Source organism: Panthera uncia, chromosome F2 (genome assembly GCF_023721935.1).
Source record: "Panthera uncia isolate 11264 chromosome F2, Puncia_PCG_1.0, whole genome shotgun sequence".
In the NCBI taxonomy this organism is placed as follows: Eukaryota; Metazoa; Chordata; class Mammalia; order Carnivora; family Felidae; genus Panthera; species Panthera uncia.
Window position 1 is genome coordinate 49611922 of NC_064812.1, and position 22587 is coordinate 49634508.

The 22587-nt window shown below is 37.0% G+C and overlaps 1 protein-coding gene across 1 annotated transcript; it reads right to left on the reverse strand.

Annotated features, from left to right (window-relative positions):
• Nucleotides 1-44: 44 nt before the first annotated feature.
• Nucleotides 45-13663, reverse strand: LOC125924965 (solute carrier family 7 member 13-like). The gene is made up of 4 exons (XM_049633756.1): nucleotides 12997-13663; nucleotides 8317-8448; nucleotides 3470-3831; nucleotides 45-392 (listed from the first exon to the last, which is right to left on the reverse strand). Exons 1-4 carry the CDS (start codon nucleotides 13661-13663, stop codon nucleotides 117-119), a joined length of 1437 nt encoding a protein of 478 aa, XP_049489713.1. The 3' UTR covers nucleotides 45-116.
• Nucleotides 13664-22587: the final 8924 nt, after the last annotated feature.

Here is a 22587-nt window from a genome sequence, read left to right on the forward strand (position 1 = left end):
TCAAGAGTCAGATGCTTAACCAACTGAGCCACCCAGGTGCCCCTGGGTGTATACATTTTAAAGCAAAGATTGAATGTGCTTAGTCATTAACCACTTACAGATTTAGGGTTGCCTATTTACAAAAAGATTTCTTCAAGATGTTTTTTTCCTGTTGAAATACATTCATCTTGGTCTTCAGGTGGTGAAACATTAAATAATAATTGTAAATAACAAGTGATTTTATCAAAACAAACAGAACGTTGATTAAGATGAACATGAAGCCTGTAACCCAGAAGTCCACTGAAAATAAAGATAAACCCATAGATATACTCTACTTTAGGAGAATGAATCATTGGTGTCAAAATTAGAAACAAAGATATAGCTATGGATCCAAATACAAATGGCAAACGCACCTGAAAGTAAAAAAAAAAAAAAAAAAAAAGGATTAAGATTAAGATTAGTGATGACTTTTTCCTCAAAAGTTCAAAATTTCTATAAACAATATAAGAACATTCTCTTTCTGTTTGGAACAAATGTTTCAAAACACCAGGGAGAAAACTGCAAATATATTTTCAAATATATTTAAAGAGACAGTCTCGGTAGTATATTATATAAAGTACATCAATGGCAGACTAAATGAGTGTAAAAAGTGGAACAGTATTTATTTATTTATATTTATTCTATAGTTGTTATGAATGCCTACTCTATTCATCAGATATTGTCAACTTATTACTAAAATAAGTGCTTTATTTTCAAGCATGGGAAAAAAGATACATTATAAGAAATCATTGTCAAAAATAAAAAATTAACTATTCCATTCTAGTATTAGTCATTGAAGCATTCTTAGTTTTGGGAATTTGGCATAACTGTAATATTTGGTTATAATCCCTCTTTAATTAGGCGTATACCAATTTTTCCTAGAGCAGCACTATTACATAATAAAAACAGCAGAAATGTTGGAATCAGAAAAGCCTGGTTGGAAATGCAAGCTCTGCAACCTTAACTGTTCATTCCTTCAAGAAATATCTACTGAATCCCTATGTGCCACTTGCCATGCTAGGGGCACAGAGGTATTTAAGACAGATACAGAAGATTCCTCTCCAGGGAGCTTAGTGCCACTGTTCAGCTGTTTAACTTTGGGCTACTGAATTAATCTGGTCCTCAGACCTATTTGCAGAAGGGAGCCAGAAGGAGGCTCCCTGCGAGTCCTGTGGGGCCCATTGCACCAGCGTCCAGGGCTGCTGTCACTGCACAGTGAGACCCTTGGGGCCCTGCACCCTGTTTCAACTGAAGGAAGCTACATGGTGGGCAGGCAGCCACGATAGATAAATGTGTTCAGAGCTTTTTAATCAAATATTCCTGAAATATGTGTGTCGTTGCCATTTAAGTTGGGGGAAAAAAGGGTCTTTTCCAACCCATTTGCAAAATGAGGTTTTATCTAATGCTGGTCTTTTGAAGTCTTTGTGAGCATTGTACACAGGGCACTTCAGTAAAACGTGCTCAACAAAATTACATTTCTTTTTTAAAAAAATATTTTTTTAAGATTTTATTTTTAAGTAATCTTTACATCCAATAGTGCTCAAACCTACAACCCTGAGATCAAGAGTCATATGCTCAACCAACTGAGCCAGCCAGGTTGCCCCAACAAAATGACATTTCTTAATTAACTTTAGAACAGTGATTTGTATACATTTCTTACACTTCTCTGAGGCTAATGGGTTTTTTGAACTGCCTAGTAGAGTACCTGAAACATAGCAGATAGTTACTGCTTATTTGTTGAATAAATAGATGACTCAAATCCAAGATATTGTCATTCACTTTTTTCAAGAGGAGAAATGGCCAAAGAGGGAGCCATTTTGAGGGGAAGAAAGTGAAGATTGTCTAGACTAGTGTGTCTTAAAATACGGTCAGTCAGTGGACTTCTCTGCATAAGAACCCCCAAGATAATTGATAAACATAAACTCTTAGGGCCCAACTGACATCGACTAAATTAGAATTCTCAAGAGTGAGTCTGGGAATTCATATTTTAAAAAGCACACTTAAGTGGTTATTATGGTCACTGGCATGAAACATGGGACTCTCATTTTACTTTGTACACAATCTCTACATGCAGAAAATATCTTAAACGGGCCATTTTGATTGTATTTATGACACAATTAAAGAATTAAACAAACACTATTTGAAACCTCTTAGGATTTACATTATAGCAAGGTATGTCTTACATTACACCAAGGCAAAATAAATGAAAATAAGAGAGAGGGAAATAAACATAGATAAAGAATGAATTTGTTTCACAAAACACATGCCACAAAGCTCCATATAGATTCTGAAAGCTGTCCATCATAAGGTATAAGCAAATCAGTTATTTAGGAGAGGCCCAAGTATTCTTGATGCTAAGATCAGAAAAAATTTCCTTAGTAGGTCCTTTACAGAATAAAATATTCACCAGTCTTTTTAAAATAAATATAACAAAAATATGGGCTCTGGAATCAGACTGTTTAGTTTAAATTCCAGCCCGGTATCTTTTAGCCAGAGTAATTTACTTAATCTCTAAGTTTTAGAATTCTCTTTAGTTAAACTGGGTGACTAAATGAACCTCTGCAGGCTGTTTGACCTGAATATGCTCATGCCTCCTTTTTAACTAATTAATTTTTTAACCTGAGGCTTGAACTCACAACCCCAAGATCAAGACTTGGACACTTAACCAACTGAGCCACTCAGGTGCCTCTACTCATGGCTTCTTCTAATTCACTTTCTATGCTATTGTCAGAATGGTCTTTTCAAATGAGTCTAATTTAATTTCTTAAATGTATGATTGCTTAAGTAGTCACTGTATGCACAAGTGCTCCCATCTGATGGAGCAGCGTGGGGCTAATATCTAGCTTGTGCTTTCTTCACTAGGCTGTGCCTGGGCACAGAGCTATGTCTGCCTAGAGGAAGGGGTGCTTTTGTATATTTTGGATAAAGATACTCTAGGAGCCTACAGGGCCCTACTGACATTACCTAGGAGGTAGTGATTTTATCTTGCAAGTTAAGTTCAGGTTCACAATGTTTATAATAATCCAAACTGAGGCTTAGATTAACATCTTATTGATCTTATTGTAGAAAATGAAGACTCTATCAAGGATATGATTAAGAATGGAATGCCGTATCACCTATGTTGGGTTGTGCACTGAAGAGATGATTTTGAGTTGGGTCAATATTCCCCCCCTTCCCCCAAAAGCATTGTTGTCTAGCTCCTGGAAAATAACAAAAGTGATAACTATATTCCTTGTGGAGAATCAATTTTGACCTTTTACTCAATAAGAAACAAGCCAAAAATAGCTCATACAGCCAATTATATACATCAGTAAACTGGAACATAGAGATCCAGATCAGATGTTTCATAAATTGGACTCTAATTGATTAGAAGCATCCCCTATAGGTTAAAAAAGTTATATTCCTAGAAATAGAGTAGAAAGTTAATATTAACATTTTTATCTTGATTTACCTTATAAGGTCTGGGTAGATTGGGGTCCTGGTACCTTAGTTTAAGTAAACCTATCATATATAGCCCTCTTAAAACCCAGGTTGCTAATCCTGAATATTTTATTAAATTGATTAAATCTGAGGCTATAATAAGACAAGAAGCTAAGATGATTATCTGGGTGATAGCAACAGTTGGACTGAAGTAGTTATTAAGCATGGAGAAGATCAAAGGCAGTTGTCCTTCTTGGCTTGCTGTGTAGAACAGCCTCGATGCTGAAAGCACTGTACAACATATGTTGCTAACTATTGAAGTTGAAATCCCAAAAGAAATGACCCATTGCATGGAAGGGATTACTTTATCCATCCAGGTGACAGCAACAGCATCTAAAAAAAATTTCAAAAGAGTCAGTCACTTTTGCTTCATTGCAAATATGGCAAAAATTATTCACTTCTTCTTGCATCTGTACTCTTTGTAACCTGACTTGGCCCCTTCTTCTGAGAGGGAGTTTCTTTATCAATTCTTGAATATGGCCTCGTGGTCTATTTTGGCCAGTAGAATGCATTGGAAGTAGTAGTTTGCCAGCTCTGAGCCTATACCTTGAGAAGTATCACATGTTGCTTGCTCTCTTGAACCCTGCTTAGCTACCATGTGAACAAGCTCAACCTAGTCTGTGAAAGACAAACCATAGTAATTCTGGAGCCTGAAAATGCATCTTATAGACTTCCAAATACAGGGAGCATAATTGACCTAGGGCCCTGGCTACTGCACAAAGAAATACATTGTGGCATTTCTACCAAAGCCATGCTCCCACAGGTTGTTCCCAGCTAATATCTGTGAGGTAGAGGCACTAAAAGGTACTTATTTATCTGATGGCCAACTTTGGCTAAAGGGCTTCCTGGCAGATGTGCCAAACCTTTCCTATACAGCATATGAGTCCAGGGTGTTTTTACTTATTTTTTCCTCTTTCTCTTCTTCACTTTGGGTCACACTCGCATTGTGATCCCATGGCTCTCCCAGCCTTACTTGGCTTCCTTCTTGGTTTCTCTAACACAAGCATTTCTCTTACTAAATTCATTGCACATTTAATTCTTTCTTGGCATTTGCTTCTCCAAGGACTCAAGCTAACCTACAAGCTGAGTCCCCAAAGAAACAGGAAATCATGGCCAACCTCAATAAAGCTGCTTACCCAAACTGCAAGGGACTGCAGACACACATATGACTCCAACAGAGAACCAGAACTGCCTAGCTGAACGCAATATAAATTGCCAACTTGTAGAATTGTGAACCAAATAAGTGGTGGATGTAAATCAGTACATTTTGGGGAGGCTTGTTTGGCAACAACAGATGAGTGATAGTCACAAATACTATGATTAAAAATAAGAATAGAAGATTTTCAATGGGGGTAAATATAGATGCTTAACTAAGGCAAATAACTGATACTAGAAACATAAGGAATTATGTTGTGAGGGCATCAACTATACTGCAAAATTTCTCCAAAATTATTGGCCATTGATTATAATTAAAGTAGAGCTCAAAATTATATGATACGATTGCGTTATCTTTACTACCTATGTTGTACTGGTCTTTTTCATTGATAATGTGATGAATTGATGGTGGTTTAGTTCTTTTCTTTTTTTCAATTGCAAGTGCTTTGACACCTACAGTTTTGCCTCTAATAATTTATTTGCAAAGTTGAAAACATTGAGCTTTGTTTTGTAGGTATTTCGGTTCTAAAATTCCGACAATTTCTTATTAATAATGTTAACAACCCTAAAATTCAGAGAGATGATTGCAATTATATTGTAAGTTTATTCACTATACTCCATTTCATGATTTTAAATTGCATTTCAAACCTTCTAAGACTGGAATGAGACTTAGGAGGAACTTGTCAGGGCTCAAAGGATATTGAACTTAGAATCAGTCTTACTAGTGTGACATCCATCACCAGGTAGGCATCCAAGTCAGGCTGGTAAGGTGGCATTGTGGGGAGGCAGAGATAATAGTGTCTAACCTGGAAATGGTAAGTTGTTTAGAAAGGATGGTATGTGGTGAGGGTATTCGTGCACACCTAACAGAAAGTTAGGCTTGCTTAGATCTTGGAGAACCTGCGGTGGTCAGTTTAGAAGTTGGTATTTGTGTATTTGGTGGTGACAGGGTGGTTGCAGCAGGACACAAAACAGAGAGTGTTTAAGCAGGAGAGTGACATGATTAGATTTATGTTTTATAACATCATCTTTAGAGACTGAGTGGAGGCTGGATTGGAGGGAGATTAGAAGTGAGTGTACAAATGAGGAGGTTGTTGCTGTAGCCCGATGAGGAAAATGAGGGTCTAGACACTGAGTGGGCGTGCGGAAGGGGGAAATACCTGACAAGCTGTTAATGGGGTAGAGTTTTACAGGACTTGCTGATTAGTTTGGAAGTGGGTGTAAGGCAAATTACAGTTCTGTCTCTCATTTTAATAGTTAAAACAAAATCCCCTTTAGTGTTACTACTGTATTCCTGTGAGACCAAATTGTGGGAAGGTGTAATAGTAACATGTTATTATGAACTTATCAAAATTTAGGGGCACCTGGATGTCTCAGCTGGTTGATCATCGTCTCAGGAAATGATCTCATGGTTTGTGGGTTGGAGCCCTGTATCAGGGTCTGTGTGGACAGTGTGGAGCCTGCTTGGGATTCTCTGTCTCTCCCTCACTCTCTGCGTGTGTGCTCTCTCTCTTAAAAAATAAATAACTTAAAAAAATTTATATTTTCTTGGGGCATCTGGGTGGCTCAGTTGGTTAAGCATCTGACTCTTGATTTTGGCTCAGGTCATCATCTCACAGTTAATGAGTTCAAGCCCTGCATCAGGCTTTATGCTGACAGTGTGGTCTGCTTGGGATTCTCTCACTATCCCTCTCTCTCTCTCTGCCTCTCACCCCCTCTCCCACTCTCTTTCTCCTCAAAATAAGTTAAACATTTAAAAACTTATATTTTCTTTTCATTTATTTTTTAATGTAACATTTAAAAAATTGTATTTTCCTTTTATTTATTTTTTAATGTTTATTTATTTATTTATTTTTTATTTTGAGAGAGAGAGAGAGGAGGGGAAGAGAGAGGGAGAGTGAGAGAATCCCAAGCAGGCTCCAACCACTTTCAGCACAGAACCTGATGGGAGGCTTGAACCCATGAACCATGAGATCATGACCTGAGCCAAAATCAGGAGTCAGATGCTTAACTGACTGAGCCACCTAGGTGCACCTATATTTTCCTTTTAGAAGCAACATAACATTTTTTGTACTAGTGTCAGAGAAGATGCATAAAACCACCTTTTGACTTTTTGAAACTTGTATAGTTTTTTTTTTCAAAATACATTTCAAAACTTATTTTTGTAAAGGCTTTGCACATCAGACTACTCCTCTTTGTGACCTTTGCTTTGAAAACCCCTCCACTGCAGGGAAATTCTAGTTACCTGAGTATCCCAGTATGTTGGCTCTAGTCACAGCTTCTCCCAAACCACATGCACTATATTTGTACACGGTCAGATACCTCTGTTCCTGTCTTTCTATACAATATTTTTGTAGTTTATGTTTTTATTGGTGTATTACTTGGACTTTATCTAGAATATTTAAAGAGTGAGTTGTATCAGTAAGTGAACTTTCTAGATAACTTCTCTTCTTTCAGGAGTAACTGCCTTTTTTTAAATTAAAATTTGATGGAATTTTTAAAATATATTTCAAATACTACTCTGCCTTTTTAAAGTAAACAATGTAATTTAGCATTTTCTTAAAGGCTTGGTGTTTCCAAAAAAAAAAAAAAAAAGGCTTGGTGTTTTCATAAAAGTTTACCAGTTGGTTCTGTGGAAATGTTATTTGGCATTAGAAAAATGATATTTTTCTGATCATAAGTGCAACATGCTAATCATGGAAAATATTAACAATATGAAACAATATAAAAAAGGAAATAAAAACTGTAATTTTATCATTCACATGACACCATTTACTACTAACCTTTTGATATAGCTCTGTTTAGTCACATCTATGGTGTCTACTATATCATTATTTGTTTTAATATACCTTATTATCTGATATATATTAATGTATATACATACTATTACTTGCATTGATAATAATCCCTCCTAGTGGTGGCAATACAGGGCTTTGATTTGGTTTGTTTGTAAATTGAGGCATTTTAGTGCGGTGGTTGAGAACATGGGTTTTGGAGTTGGACCACCTGGTTTTGAGTGTGTCAGTTACCAGGAATGTAACTTTGAGCACCATACCTAGAGGTATTGGGAAGAGCATTTTTTTTAAGATCAGATCTTGCAACTTGCTGTCCATGTTTACAACCCACTACCTTCAGTAACCTGGACAAGACACATGCTTTTATCATAAGAAGAGCATGATGGAGACCCAGTTTTGGATCTTAACTCTGTCCATTACTTAACTTCCCTGAGCTAGTTTCCCTACCTACAAAATGAAGAATGCACTGCCTATTCCAAACAGTTATTTTGAGGATATGTATCTGGGTGTGCCCTAAAGGGTAGAAATTCTAACAAAATATCTCTTCTTTGCTTCTTGCTGTGCTTGCTCCTGGTTCTCTTCATCTCTTTCCCCTTTCTCCTCTGCAGCCCTCTCCTCCTTCTCTTTCTCTTTCTAATTCTTGCTTTTCACATTCTACTATCCTTAGATCTTTCCCTTAGCACATGCCCCTTCTTTATAGATCATTTAGGTGATTATTTTTCCTTTCCTTATAAAAACCAAAGCATGAATACGTCATGTTTATATTCTTAGGGGTGTATCAAACATATCTACAGTGTACAGGAGTCAATGTTTATTGAGAGTAGGTAGTAGTAGTGACTGGTTTCTCTCTGTCTAGACACATTCATACCTGCAGAGATGATTTCCTGAGGGGTCAAAACTGCCAGGTAGGATATATTCACCAATACGTAAACAACAGCCACCATGGGAAGAACGGTAATCAGAGCTTTGGGAATATTCTCACCGGGATTTTTTATCTCTCCTAAAAAACACAAATAAAGTTATCAGAAGAGGAAGTATTATTGTGGGACTTTTGAAGAGTTCTTTATAATAAAAAGAGGAGAAAGTATTGTTCATGGATCCATGCTTCCTTATCTACATGGACTGATTCTACATTGGTCCTGCACAAATTGTGCCTGAAATCTTAGATTTCTCATTATTTTGTACTATTTTGTTAAAAATTATTATTCCGAAGTTATCCCATAAATAGACTAATATATTTTTTAAAAAATTTTAATGGGTTTATTGATTTTCAAGAGACAGAGAGACAGAGAGCATGAGCAGGGAAGGGGCAGAGAGAGAGGGAGACACAGAATCCGAAGCAGGCTCTAGGCTCACAGTGGTCAAACACAGAGCCCAACCCAGGGCTTGAACCCACAAACCTTGAGATCATGACCTGAGTCCAAGTCAGATGCTTAATCGACTGAGCCACCCAGATGCCCCATAAAAAGTGACTAATAATTTTAACTGTCACTTTGGGAAACTATAAAATGTTACATTAACACTAACATTTTATTTTCTTTGAGAAAGAGAGAGTAAAAGATAAAAAAGTTTTAACTTGTACCAAATTAATGCTTTCTTTCTCATCTTACTCTTTTCCCACCACTGTTCAAATGAACAGTAAAAAATTCCTTTAGGAATACTGTCTCTTGCAACTTGCTTGGTTTTAATGTGGAAAATTTCTTTTGTCCCTAACATGACCAACTTTGGTCACATCCTTAAGACCAGGGAGTATTACCAAGTTTTAAATGTGTCCAGGGAAGCAGTGGATTCTTAGTTTGTGTTTTCTACCATATTCCTGTCTTCAGTGCAGACTAAGACCATGTCTTCTGATCTCCGATGACAGAAGAGCAGCCTGTGGTAGGTGCCCTGCCTGCTTAGACTCTCCTGTTTAGGTTTTCCATAAAGTGACGGGAAAGTTTTGTCTAATGGGCCTTTTCCCGTCTCTTATTTACATTTCTAGCTCGGGCCAAAAGTTACCATTTGTTCTCAGAAACCTTCCTCACGGATCTGGGGAACTGGCCTTTTTAAAAGTTACCCTAGACCTTGCTCTTCAGATCTTTGGACGAGGAGTGGATGCAAATCCGAGCCGGTGGTGCCATTATTAATGCAACTTCCTCTGAGGGTCAGCCAATGCTGCAGTTATCTCCTGGATTTCCTTAGTGCCATGGGAATTTGGAGCAGATTACGAAATCTGAGGGTTTCTTTAAATTGCTGTGAAGATGAATGTGTGTCAAGTGATCCTGATTTTCTACACAGCATGCCATGTCATCTTCCCTGATGCTCCCTTGCAAGAGTCACACAAGTCATGTTATGGAAGCAGAGGACTTTTGTTCTTTTGCTGTTATGTGGATAGAACTCAATTCCTGACAGTTGTCTATGTCACTAGAGACTCATTTTAATTTTGTCAGACCTGTTACTGAGATGGATGCACTAATAGTTTTGAGAGCCAATATAATTTCTTATTTCAGACGTAAATATAAAGGATGTATGGTGGTGCTTGGGGTTCAGTGGTGTCCCTTTAGGAAGCCCTAGCATACAAATCTGGACATAAGCTGTCTATTCTGTTTATACTTGGCCAGGAATATGACAGATCAGAAAATCTGAGGACCAAACTCAAGAGAAATAGTTCTTTTTAGCCAGGGTTATGCCTCTCTTTTTTTTAATTTTAAATATCCTTATTTATTTATTTATTTTAAAAATTAATTTAATTATTTTTATTTAAAAATTTTAATTCCAGTATAGTTAAAATACAGTGTTATATTAGTTTTGGGTGTACAGATTCAACAATTCTATACATTACTTAATGCTCATCAAGATAAATGTATTCTTAATCCCCTTCACCTATTTCACCCCTCCTGCCCCCCACTTCCACTTTGGTAACCATCAGTTTGTTCTCTATAGTTAAGAGTCTGTTTTTTTGATTTGTCTCTTTTTTTATTTGTTCATGTGTTTTGTTTCTTAAATTCCACATTTGAGTGAAATCATGTGGTATTTGTTTCTCTGTCTTGTTTAGTTTAGCATTATGCTCCCTAGATCCACTCATGTTGTTGCAAACAGCAAGATTTCATTCTTTTTAAGGCTGAGTAATATTCCATTGTGTATATATACCACATATTCTTTATCTATTCATCTATTGATGGACACTTGAACTGCTTCCATAATTTGGCTATTGTAAATAATGCTGCAAGAAACATAGGGATGCATGTATCTTTTTGAATTAGTGTTTTTGTATTCTTTGGATAAATACCCAGTAGTGAAATTACTGGATCATAGGGTAGTTCTATTTTTAATTTTTTGAGGAACTTCCATACTGTTTTCCACGGTGGCTGCACCAGTTTGCATTCCCACCAACAATGCACACGGGTTCCTTTCTCACCACAAGGATTAACCTGTTTTGGTATACAAGAAGCCAGATGTATAAATTTGGTGTTGTAGACTTACAAATAAAGTTAACAAAGTGGGTAATGGTAGCCAGTCCCATGCAACTGGCCACAAGATCTGATGGAATTACTACACTTGTTTTATTGGGCCTTTTGCTTTAATAGTCTGCAGAGCCAGAAAATTTCAGTAGACCTTCCAAACACCATATTGATCTGAAGTCATTCACATTTCATTACCAGTGCTAGGTATGGGATGCTCATCCTTAATTCAAGGCTTAGTTTGTTTTGATAACAAATCAAGTCAGGGAGTAGGAGGTTGAGATGAGCAGTCCAAAAAGATCCCAAATTGGGTTTATAGCTGCATTATGCTGTATCTTCAGGTGATGATTACTATCAAGAACCTTCCTGCTTGCTCTAGTGAGATGCTCTACCTTAGAGAGATACTAATATCTGGGTATTTACTTTTGCAGAACACATAACTGCCCACTGTAGGAAAGGGCTTTTTAGAAACTGCTGGAGGAAATTGGATTCAGTTGTCCAAGGACCGTGGCTCATAACCCAACACGACTGGGGAAGTGAGGTGACTCAGTGGCCCCTGAAGGATGCAGATCCAGTCGGTGACCCATGAAACTCGGCCTTCACATATGTCCAGTATTTCATGTGCTTTTTTAATGTCCAAGCTAGCTGCAAGATGATTGCTATAACAATTCATTTGTGCTAGATAAATTAAAGCCTTTTCATTATTTGGAAAACCTTGATATTGGTTTAAAAATTCACTAATTTCACTGCCAGAAATGAAAACATTACCTTTGTCAATTATTAAAAAAGAAAAATGATAAAATCCTTAAAAATTATCTTAATTTTTAATAATCGACATGAGAGAACAAGTATCTTAATAATCAAGGACTATCACAGATTTCAATAATTTGAGAATCAGGGCTTCTAAGAAATCATAATGAAAAGTTTTGATAAAATATTACAGATATTTTAAGCATAAAATCTATACTAGTAGTGTGACATGTAGGGGAACAAGCTCAAGGTTTTTAAATTTTTAAAAAATTGTTAATGTTTATTTATTTTTGACAGAGAGAGAGAGAGAGAGAAAGAGAGAGAGAGAGAGAGACAGACCGAGCACAGGCGGGGGAGGGGCAGAGAGAGAGGAAGACACAGAATCTGAAACAGGCTCCACACTCTGAGCTGTCAGCACAGAGCCTGTTGCAGGGCTCGAACTCGGGAACGGCGAGATCATGACTGGACACTTAATAGATTGAGACACGCAGGCACCCCAAGTTCAAGTTTCTTATAGAAATTGTTGCAAAGATTTTGCTTGGAAGTTTTATACAACTTCACTATTTACTATATTTCTTAATATTTTATATTCTTATAATTTTATAAGGCAAATGAAATATCATGAATTGTTTTCTATTTAATTCTTTTGTTTACTCTAGGGTGCTATGCATCTATTACCACATTCTCTTGGTACCATAACATTGCAGGGGGCAACATGGCCATATAGTACATGTGCATAGGGAAACATGGGCATTACAACACTCCTTGTAATTGTGAAAAATTGTAAGAACTTTAAACACATACTAATGTGAAGGTGTGGTAAAGCCATCCTAAAGAATGTTATGCAGCAGTTAAAAAAATGTGTTAGGTCACTAAGAACTGATATAGAAAGATCCCTGAGACATATCATGGAATCAAAATTAGGATGTGGCATTTTATCATTGCTGGTAGGGTGTGTGTGTATATATATATAAATCTGTGATAGTCTTATTTTTTACAAATAGATTATATTAATGTATTTCTTACATCACTGATATTTAACTCAAAATGTCTTGAAAAAATGCTAGAATAAAATGTAGTAATGTATGAGAGTGATCTTAATTTCCTTTTGAAAACTTTATATTATAAATTCCCACATTTTGAATAAGGGACATGACCTGAAGAATACTAAATTCCATATTTTCCATATAAATGGTAATATACTGAGGTTTGGTGATGACTAAACTGTGATATATCCAACTAGTCCAAAGAAGATCAAATTGAATTCCAAAAACCAAACAAATCGGCTATATCTTTCTCTATAGAACTGTAGACAAAACTTTAAGCCTGCTACAAAAGTATTTCAGAGATGGATTTACCTGCTATGTTGATCAGGATTGATGTACCAGAATATGCAAACAATCCTTGGAGTAAGGCTTCTGCAATCTGTGAGGCACCAGGAAGTTCAGCGTCGAAAGAATTCTGAAACTTGGCCACGTTCTCCTTTTTCCCAATCCCTAACAGTACAATCCCAGTAAGGGAAATGAAGCAGAGGATAGTGATTTTCATCAAAACACTGATAGTTTGAAACCAAGCCACTGTTAGCACCCCTCGAGTATTTAGAAGTCCCAGTGACCACAAAATAGCCAAAGCTAGACATTTCTTTGGTAGCTCTGGAGCTGGACACCTGGTATAGAAAGGCTGAATTATATAGGTAGATATTATCAAGCTTTGCGTAGCTATTCCTAAGGGATACATAAAAAATTTGATCCAAAGACTGAGGAAAGCAACAGAGGATCCAAGAGATCTTTTGAGGAAATAGTAAGGCGCTCCACTTCTAGGGAAGGTTGTCCCCAGCTCTGCAAGACTGAGAGCGCTGATGATAGTCAGAACAGCACAAGCAGCCCAAATACTCAGGGAGACAGCTATGTTCAGTGAAGAGTATTTTAATACCCCTTTAGGAGACACAAAGATTCCTGCACCTGTTGTGACACAAAATAATAAAATATTTCCATGGAAAAATCCTATTGACCTCAGGAGTTGCATATTTTTTCTTTTTTCTTTTTTTTTATCCTGAAAAGTAATATAAAAATGTCATGTGGATTGCTAACTTTTATACATTTCTGCATGATTCTTCTGCAGCATGTTTTGTTGATTTACATAAGCATTTTATTGCACTTAACTTTGTTTTAAAAATAATTAACTTGTGAATCGTTCTAAGATTCTGTAAACTCTTTTAAAGAGTGCCAGAGTTAAAATGTTTCACATGTTAATTATTTAAAAATTCAAACATACCTGGTGATAGTTGCACAACAACACTGTGACTATAATTAATGCCACTGAATTGTACACTTAAGAATGGTCCAAATGGCAAATTTTATGTTATACATATTTTATCACAAGTTTTAAAAAGTTATTAATGTAATATGCCAAATAGCCCCACCCAAGTGTACAATTTAAAGGGATGAGTTATATGGTACATGAATTATATCTCAATAAATCGGTCTTTAAGAAAACACATATGTCGCTGAACAAGTTAGTCACAGCTAATTACGAAAGAAAGATTTAAGTGTGGCCAGAGAATTTTCCTTTGGAAGTATAAAAGTTGATATTATATAACTCTGAGCTAATACTTTTGAAAGTGTATTCCAAACAGAGGAATTGTAGCTTCATGTAAAAAATGTAAACTTTAAGTAGGCTCAGGATTGAATCCCACATCTGACATTTAGTAGCTGCATGATTTTTAGTAAGCTGTTTTATTTCTTTGAATCCCTATTTCCTCATCTGTAAAATGAGGATAATAATTTCATTTTGGGGCACCAGGCGGTTCTTGATTTCAGCTCAGGTAATGATCTCATGATTTGTGAGATCGAGCCCTGCATTGGGCTCTGTGCTGACAGCATGGAACCTGTTTGGGATTCTTCCTCTCCCTCTCACTTTCTGCCCCTCCCCTGCTTTCTCTCTTTCTCTCTCAAAATAAATAAATAACCCTAAAAAATATTTTCATTTTATCATAGAGTCATTTCCATGGAGCTGAATAAATAAACTCTGTGAAACATCTATTAGAGTACTGACCTATCATGGCTTAATAATTTCACTTGTGTGTGTGTACTGATGCCTAACAAATTGCCCCAAAAGTTAGTGACCTGAAAAACATTCTCACACAGTTCCTGTGGGTCAGGAATTTGGATGCTGGTAGCTGGGTCCTTTGGCTCTAAGTGTCTCATAAGGCTTCAATCATCTGTTGACTGGAACTGTAGTCATCTCAAGGCTCCTCTGGGGAACGATCCACTTCCAAGGTCACTCATACAGCTGTGCTTCAGTTTATTGCAGGTTTCTGGACTAAGGACCTCAATCTCTCTTGAACTATTGGCTGAAGACCTGCCATCATTCTTCCTATGAGGGCCTCCTCATAGGGCAGATCGTAGTGTGGCATCTTGCTTGTTCCATCAGGGAGAGAGAGTGTTAACAAGACAAAAGCCTTGGAAGTGACATCTCCTCATGTTTGCTGTATTCCATTCATTGGAAAGGAGAATTCATAAGTCCTGCCCATACTCAAGGGGAGGGGATGACTTTAAGGCATTAATACCAGGAGGCAGAGATCATTTTGGTCATCTTAGCAGTAATTAAGTTGTATGAAATAAAATTATTTTGTGGAAACACTCATTCTTTTATTATAATTAGATATCAATATTGTCCCTGTGGATAGACACAAACCAGCCTATTAATAAATATATTTAGGAGCTTCCAGTCCTGGATAAGATCTCAAATTTAATAATGCGATATCCAAAATGTCCAGGATACAATAGAAAATCATTTGTTATATCAAGAACCTGGGCAATCTCAACCTGAGTGAGGAGAGACAATCAACAGACACCAATATTGAGATGACACAGGTTTTTGAATTATCTGTCAAGGATTTTAAAGTAGCCATCATGAAAATTCTGCAATCAGCTTGTGCAAACATGCATGTAAGAAATGAAAAAGTAGAAGGAGCCAGGAGAGAAATAGAATATATAAAGAGAAACCAAGTGGGAATTTTAGAACCGAAAAATAAAACAAATTAAAAACTCAGTGGGTGTGTTCAACTGCAGAATGAAGAATACAGGGAAAGAATCAGTGAATATGAAAATAGAACAGTAGAAACCCCCAATTTGACAATAGAAAATGAACTAAAACAAAACAAAAGAATATTATCTCGGTGATTTTTGTGGGAATATAACACAAGAGCTAATATTTGTGCCATTGGAGTTTCAGAGAAGAGGAGAAAGAGGGTAAGCCTGAAAAGTATCCAAAGAAATAACTGGTGAAACTTTCCCAACTTTGTCAAAATATATAAATATGTAAATTTCCCAAGAAAATCATAATCAAACTTCTAAACACCAAAGGTAACATCAACAACAACAACAACATCAACAGCAAAAATTGAAAGCTACACGACAAATGACTTCTCACTTTTTTTTTTTTTTTAACGTTTATTTATTTTTGGGACAGAGAGAGACAGAGCATGAACGGGGGAGGGGCAGAGAGAGAGGGAGGCACAGAATCGGAAGCAGGCTCCAGGCTCTGAGCCATCAGCCCAGAGCCCGACGCGGGGCTCGAACTCACGAACCGCGAGATCGTGACCTGAGCTGAAGTCAGACGCTCAACTGACTGAGCCACCCAGGCACCCCTGACTTCTCACTTTTAAGGGAAATACAGTATTTCCTGAATAAATGTATTTATTTAGGCCACTACTGTCTCTGAGTCACATGTGTAGCTTGTGCTACTATATATGTGTTAGTACATCTGACATATGTTTTTTCATTAACTCACATTCATTCATCCATTATTTGTAGCAAGATAAAGTACAGAGACATTAATTTACGATTTGTTTTTGTTTTGGTATATTGTTTATTTTAGTCTACAAAAATTTATTGAGCACTTACTATGTGCAAAGCTCATAGCAGGCCAAGACCTATTGTATTCTGGAAAGGACAGACAGAAATACTTTTGTACCTTAGGGGAAAAAGAAGTAAACACACAAGAAGCACGTGTGCATAATACGTCAGATGGTGATTCCTGATGACTGATGATAGTGGTGGTGGCAATGGTGGTGTTTGTGTGGAATGAAAGGGTAAACAATTAATAGATGATAGTTTCCTAAGTACAGGGACACTTGAGAAAAGTGTTAACTTTAACTGAACTTAGTGCAGTTGGAGGTAAATGAGTGTCTTGCTGATGTTTCTGTTTACTGATTCCTGATTGAAGGATGTTCTTAAGCATGCTGTAGCTGACTGGATTATTTCTTGTATAACTTGCAATTTTCTAACTAGAGTTTCAATCATAAGAGAGCTGGATACGAACCAGTCCAAGTATATAAGACTAGCAAGTATTTAAGCTTAGGGACAAGAATATTGGCATTGGAGGTTTGAAGTGATTGAATATGTCATATATGTTGAAAGTAGACCCCACACAACTGCTGATGGGTTAGATGTGGTTTGTGAGAGATGGACAGAAATACAACCTATCAAGGTGTGTGGGCCTGGCAACTGGAAGAATGGAGTTGCCTTTATGCTTTTCTATTGTACAGATACATCTATTTGCCTTTTGGTGAGCATTTTTTCACTATTAAATCCAGTGCAGCAATGAACACCTTTTACAATTTCTTCTTAGATACACGTTTGAGTTTCTCTAGGATATTCATAAGGAGGGGAATTGCTGGTGACACGAAACTGCTGTTTCATTGGATGGTTTCAAATTTTACTCCTTTGCCAACACAGTATTGCCAGACTTAAAGTTTTTGCTGATTTGATGGATGTAAAATTATATTTTAAAAGTATATTAGTCTTTGCCCATATTATACACGTTTATTCTATTTTCTGTATTTTCCATCTTTTATGTCTCTTTCCCTGTTCCTATCTAGGTATTTTATTTTGATGCATCTTCTGGTTCACCAATTATATGTTGTCAAGTGCTTCTCAGGGAAAAGTGGTGCTAAATGGCAAGGTCTCCTCTCTAGGTTTCCTTTGTCTCCAGGACTCTGACTCCTTAAACCCTTGATGCTTTGATTCATTTCTAATTCTTTCAAATAGACATTTTTATATTGTATACAGCTTTTTGTTGTTTTTGGTGGCAGGGTTGTTTTGATCCAAGCTAGTCCACTCAGTTGGAAGCAGAAGTCTCTTCATCTCAAACCTCAGTAAATTTCATTCTCATGCTCAATTGATTAAAACTATGTCCCAATATCTTTGATACTCTACTCTCTATATCCAATCCCTCACCAAGTCTTCTTGATTCTATTTTCAAATCATATCTGTTTCTGATCATATGTCTGATTCTACTACAAGTATCTTGGTCTAAGCCACTGTCATTTTTCTTTTAGGTAACAGCAGAAAAACTCATATCTTCATACTTTAGCCCCTGTCTTTTCCTGATCCATTCTCTATAGGAAAAGAGAATAGTCTACAAGTAAATCTTCTAATGTCTTTTCTTTTGTTGGTTAAATTGAAGCTTAAGTACATCATATTTATTTTCACTTGTGAATTCTAAACATTCACTTGTGAATTCTAAACATTCACTTGTAAATTTGAACATTTTCTTACTATTCTTTGTTGGTGTATAATTAATAACTGATCTTAAACTCAGCTTTATTGCTTAATAATTATTTGCTTAATGATACTAATATATTGATAATGATTTAGTTCATAAAAAATGACAGTTTGGGTGGGTTTTTTTTTCTTTTCCTTTTTTTTTTTTAAGTTTACTTATTTTGAGAGAGAGAAAGAATGTGCAAAGGAGAGGCAGAGAGAGAGTGAGAGAGAGTATGAAGCCAAACAGGCTTCATGCTCAGTGGAGAACCCGACACGGGGTTCGAACACATGATCTGTGGGATCATGAGCCAAAGTCAAGAGTTGGATGCTTAACCAACTGAGCCACCGAGGCGCCCCTCTTTTCCTTTCTATTGTTTTTAAATCCTTTTATATCTAGGACCTACCTTGTAGAGATAAATGTAAAAGAATGGTTATAGCAGTGTTGTTTGTCACTGTAAAAATTTTAAAGCCACGTAAATGTCCATCAATAGGAGAATGAAAATATAAATTTTGCTATATTCACCCAATGCAGTATATCAAAGTGGTCAATATGCATGAACTAGAGATTAGTGTTAATGTGTGTGTTTTGAAAAACATAAAATTGAACCAAAACACCACAAGTCTCACAGTATATATAATATATAGCTTGTAACTATATAATGTTAAAATTTTTAAAATTAAAGCCATATATTACGTATGCATATATACATATGTAATAAAAAATATAATGATATTCAACATGAGGGTTACCTCTGGAGGTATGTGGGGAAATGGAAAGGGAGAGATGCATAGGGCTTTTCAATAATGTTTGTAATGTTTAATTTCTTAAGTTGAGTGTTTATGATATTTATTATATTATTTACTAAATTAAAAAAATGTTTAGTTATTACTTTAATCATCAGTTATAGTCCCAGCTTACAACTCCAGGGGTTTCCTATTGCCCTTGGAATAATATATCAGGGGTGTCTGGGTGGGTCAGTTGGTAAAACATCCAACTTCTGCTCAGGTCATGATCTCGTGGTTCATGGGTTCAAGCCCCACGTCAGGCTCTGTGCTGATAGCTCAGAGCCTGAAGCCTGCTTCAGATTCTGTGTCTACTTCTCTCTCTGCCCCTCTCCCACTCATGCTCTCTCTCTCTCTCCTTCAAAAATAAACATTAAAAAAAAAGTAAAAAAATAATAAAATAGCAACATAGATGGTCTATGAGAATCTATAAGATCAGTTTCCTGTCTGTCCAATCTCTTCTTATTCCCCTCTCCTCTTGTTCAGACACTTCAAATACTTTATTCCTCACATCCTCCACCAGTTCCTAGTTTTCTCGCTGTAAGCAGGTTACTTTTTTATGTATGTTCATTTGTAAAATGTGGATAATAAAAGTACCTATGTTGTTGGGTTGTTGTGAGGATTAAATGTATTGGAATATAAAAAGTTCTGGAAACAGTACCTGGCATATAGAATATGCTTAAAGGTCACTGATGACATAATTGGAAGGACCTTTCAGAGGAAGTGATATTTAAGTGGCAGAGATTGAGAGAGAGGAGAATTCTATTTTTTTTTAAATTTTTTAATGTTTTATTTATTTTTGAGACAGAGAGACACAGAGCATGAGCAGGGGAGGGGCAGAGAGAGAGGGGGACACAGAATCCGAAGCAGACTCCAGGCTTTGAGCTGTCAGCACATAGCCCGACGCAGGGCTCAAACTCACGGACCGTGAGATCATGACCTGAGCCGAAGTCGGGCACTTAACCGACTGAGCTGCCCAGGTGCCCCGAGGAGAATTCTCGACAGAAGGAAGAGCATATGAAAACCCTCTTAGATGAAAAACAACTTGGTGTTCCCATGCACTGAAAGATGGGTATTGTGGCTGGAGTGTTAGTGAGTGAAGGGGCAAGTGACAGAGGAATGATCAAGTAGGGTCTTATAGTTTATAGCTTACAAAGTTGTATAATAATGGGTGTTGTATTTGTACTGTAAACTCAGGAAGTCCTGATTGGGGTAACTTACCTCTGAAGTGGTCCATAATGATCCCTGCCTCCTGGTATTCACTACTTTTCTGTAGTTTCCTCCCATATTGTGCTAGCACTAGTGTTGGTCTGTGTGACAAAAGGATACAGAAGAGTTGGTATGTCAATGTTAAGATTATATGATAAATTATGTTATAAAAGACAATGAACTTCTGTTCCCCATCCCCTCTAGGCCCCTCCCGTCCCCTCCTCTCCTCTTCTTTTTCTCTTTTTCCCTGTCTTTGGGGGAGCCATTGGCCAGGTCATGAGGACATTTTATGCAGAAACACACCAGGTGAGGAACTGAAGCCTCTTGTCAAAAGTTTGTGAGTGAGCCATCTTGGAAGAGGAGCTTCCAGCCCCAGTCAAGCCTTCAGATGGTTGAAGTCCTGGCCCACATGATTTAAATCTTGATATATTCAGACCCATTCAGCTAATGCTCTCTCAAATTCCTAATAGGCAGGAAATATGAAATAATAAATGTTTGTGGTTTCAAATCACTGAGCTTTGAGGGTGGTTTGTTACACAATAATAAATAAGTAGTGTACCCAGCATTGCTACAGTAGGAACTTCAATAAAGCTAGGGCAAAATGGATGGGATCTGGTGAGTGTGATGTAGTAGTGGGTATTGGAAGGAATAAATTAGAGGTCCCATAAGGTACCCAGGAAGTATCTCTGCACTTAATTAACAGGAGGATTTATTTTACATCTTCCTAGCTGGTGAATTAAAGATTGTGAATACATTCCTGTTTTTGTTGCTTTAGGAACTGGACAGTTCAGAATACTGTAATTCTCAGCATTAGTGACTCCTTGTCGAGTCTCTTCCCATTTAAGATGACTGGGCTTGGAACCTGACCAACGGAGTGATTGGCTATGCTGAGGTGAATTAGTTTTGTCCAGCTCTGGTGTCCACTTGAAGTTATGGAATCAATATAGTATTTAATCTCCAAAAGTCAAATGTTTGCATTTTTTCTTGTTCTGTGGACTCTCCAAAAAGAGGTAAAGGCATATAGTAATACTTCATGCCTGTCTATGCTGAGTTTCCAGGAATTATTTCATTTATCTTTACTCCAATTGACCTTATTATTGTCTTTATTTTAGAGATAGTAAGTAGGCTCAGAGAACTTCTATAACTTGTGAAATGTCCACATATCATGTTGAAGCCAAGATTTAAACCTAGGTCTTTTGATTCTAAATTTCATTCTCTAAACGATTGCTCTTTCCTACATCCCCACAGTGGTCAAAAACTCCTTCCCAATAAGTGGTAAGACTGAAAGTTAATATATGTCATTTGATCTGCTTTTCTTTCAGACTTAAGAATTATTTGCCTACACAAGAACTTTTACAAAATGATTTCACAACATTAGATTAGTTTCTTTTCTCCCTACATGTTAGAAATATGGGTCAAATTGTCATAGAGACCTCAGCTAAATCCAGATGAATAGTTTTTTAATGATCTCTATGTGGCTTTCACTTGCTCTGACTGAGGATGACTCCATGGAAAGGATGGGTGGGATGATAGACTTCGACTAAGGAAGGAAATATCACAGACCTGGGAAGTGCCTCTTTTTTGGGGGGTGAGGAGGGAGTGCCTCTTTCAAGGCACTTTAAAGTGGAATTTAAAGAGTAAATACCTCTTTTGAACTTTTTATTCCATATCAGGTCAAAGATCTTCTTTTCTTTTTAGTAAGCTATGAGATCTGGGGCCAAGGGAGAACCATGGAGCAGTAAACTAGTTTGTATTTGCTCATGCCTACTGGATTGACAGCTTAGCTGCCAAGCTCAGAGTCTTTCTACACAGTCAGATAATCCCCATCCTTTCCCAACCTCTCTATAAAAAGTGTCGGGTGGCAGGCCATCAGTCCCTTTCCTAGAGTGTCATCCTTGGTGTATCCACACCATCTGCCCCATACACAGCCCAGCATACCTCCCTGGGCTGTACAGAATCCATAAGATTACCTGTAATCTGCCAGTTTTGTGCTTATAAGTTATTTTGAGTCTGTAACAAGTGTCAAACGTGGTGTTTTCTTTTGACCTGTGTTCTATAAACCGGACTTCTTACTTGTCACTATAAAACATCAAAATTGTAACTCAAAGACCTGGATTCTGGAGCATTTGAATCAATTTTCAAACAGAATATATACTACCTTCAGATACCTGCTATTAATGAGTTTCTTTGTCGGACACATTTTGCCAGAAACCTCATTGAGACAACCTTTGAATGGAAAAGATGGACTCTGATTTGTTACTTATTCACTAGGTGATCACAAGACTCTCCATGTGTTATTCCCGTAGTAAGACAGCCCACATGTGTATGCTAGATCCGGTTTTCTCCTCAATTGCCTATATTTTTTTCTTAGCCTAAGTTCTCTGATACCTTTTTGCCTTCTGCAGG

Excerpts from the sequence above, each read along its gene's own strand:
- LOC125924965 (XM_049633756.1), bottom strand. The coding sequence starts at position 13,663 with ATGCAACTCCTGAGGTCAATAGGATTTTTCCATGGAAATATTTTATTA. Across the intron at positions 8,449-12,996 it reads AATCCTGATCAACATAGCAG|GAGAGATAAAAAATCCCGGT; the intron begins GTAAATCCATCT and ends TGTGTTTTTTAG. Across the intron at positions 3,832-8,316 it reads TCAGGAAATCATCTCTGCAG|ATGCTGTTGCTGTCACCTGG; the intron begins GTATGAATGTGT and ends AATTTTTTTTAG.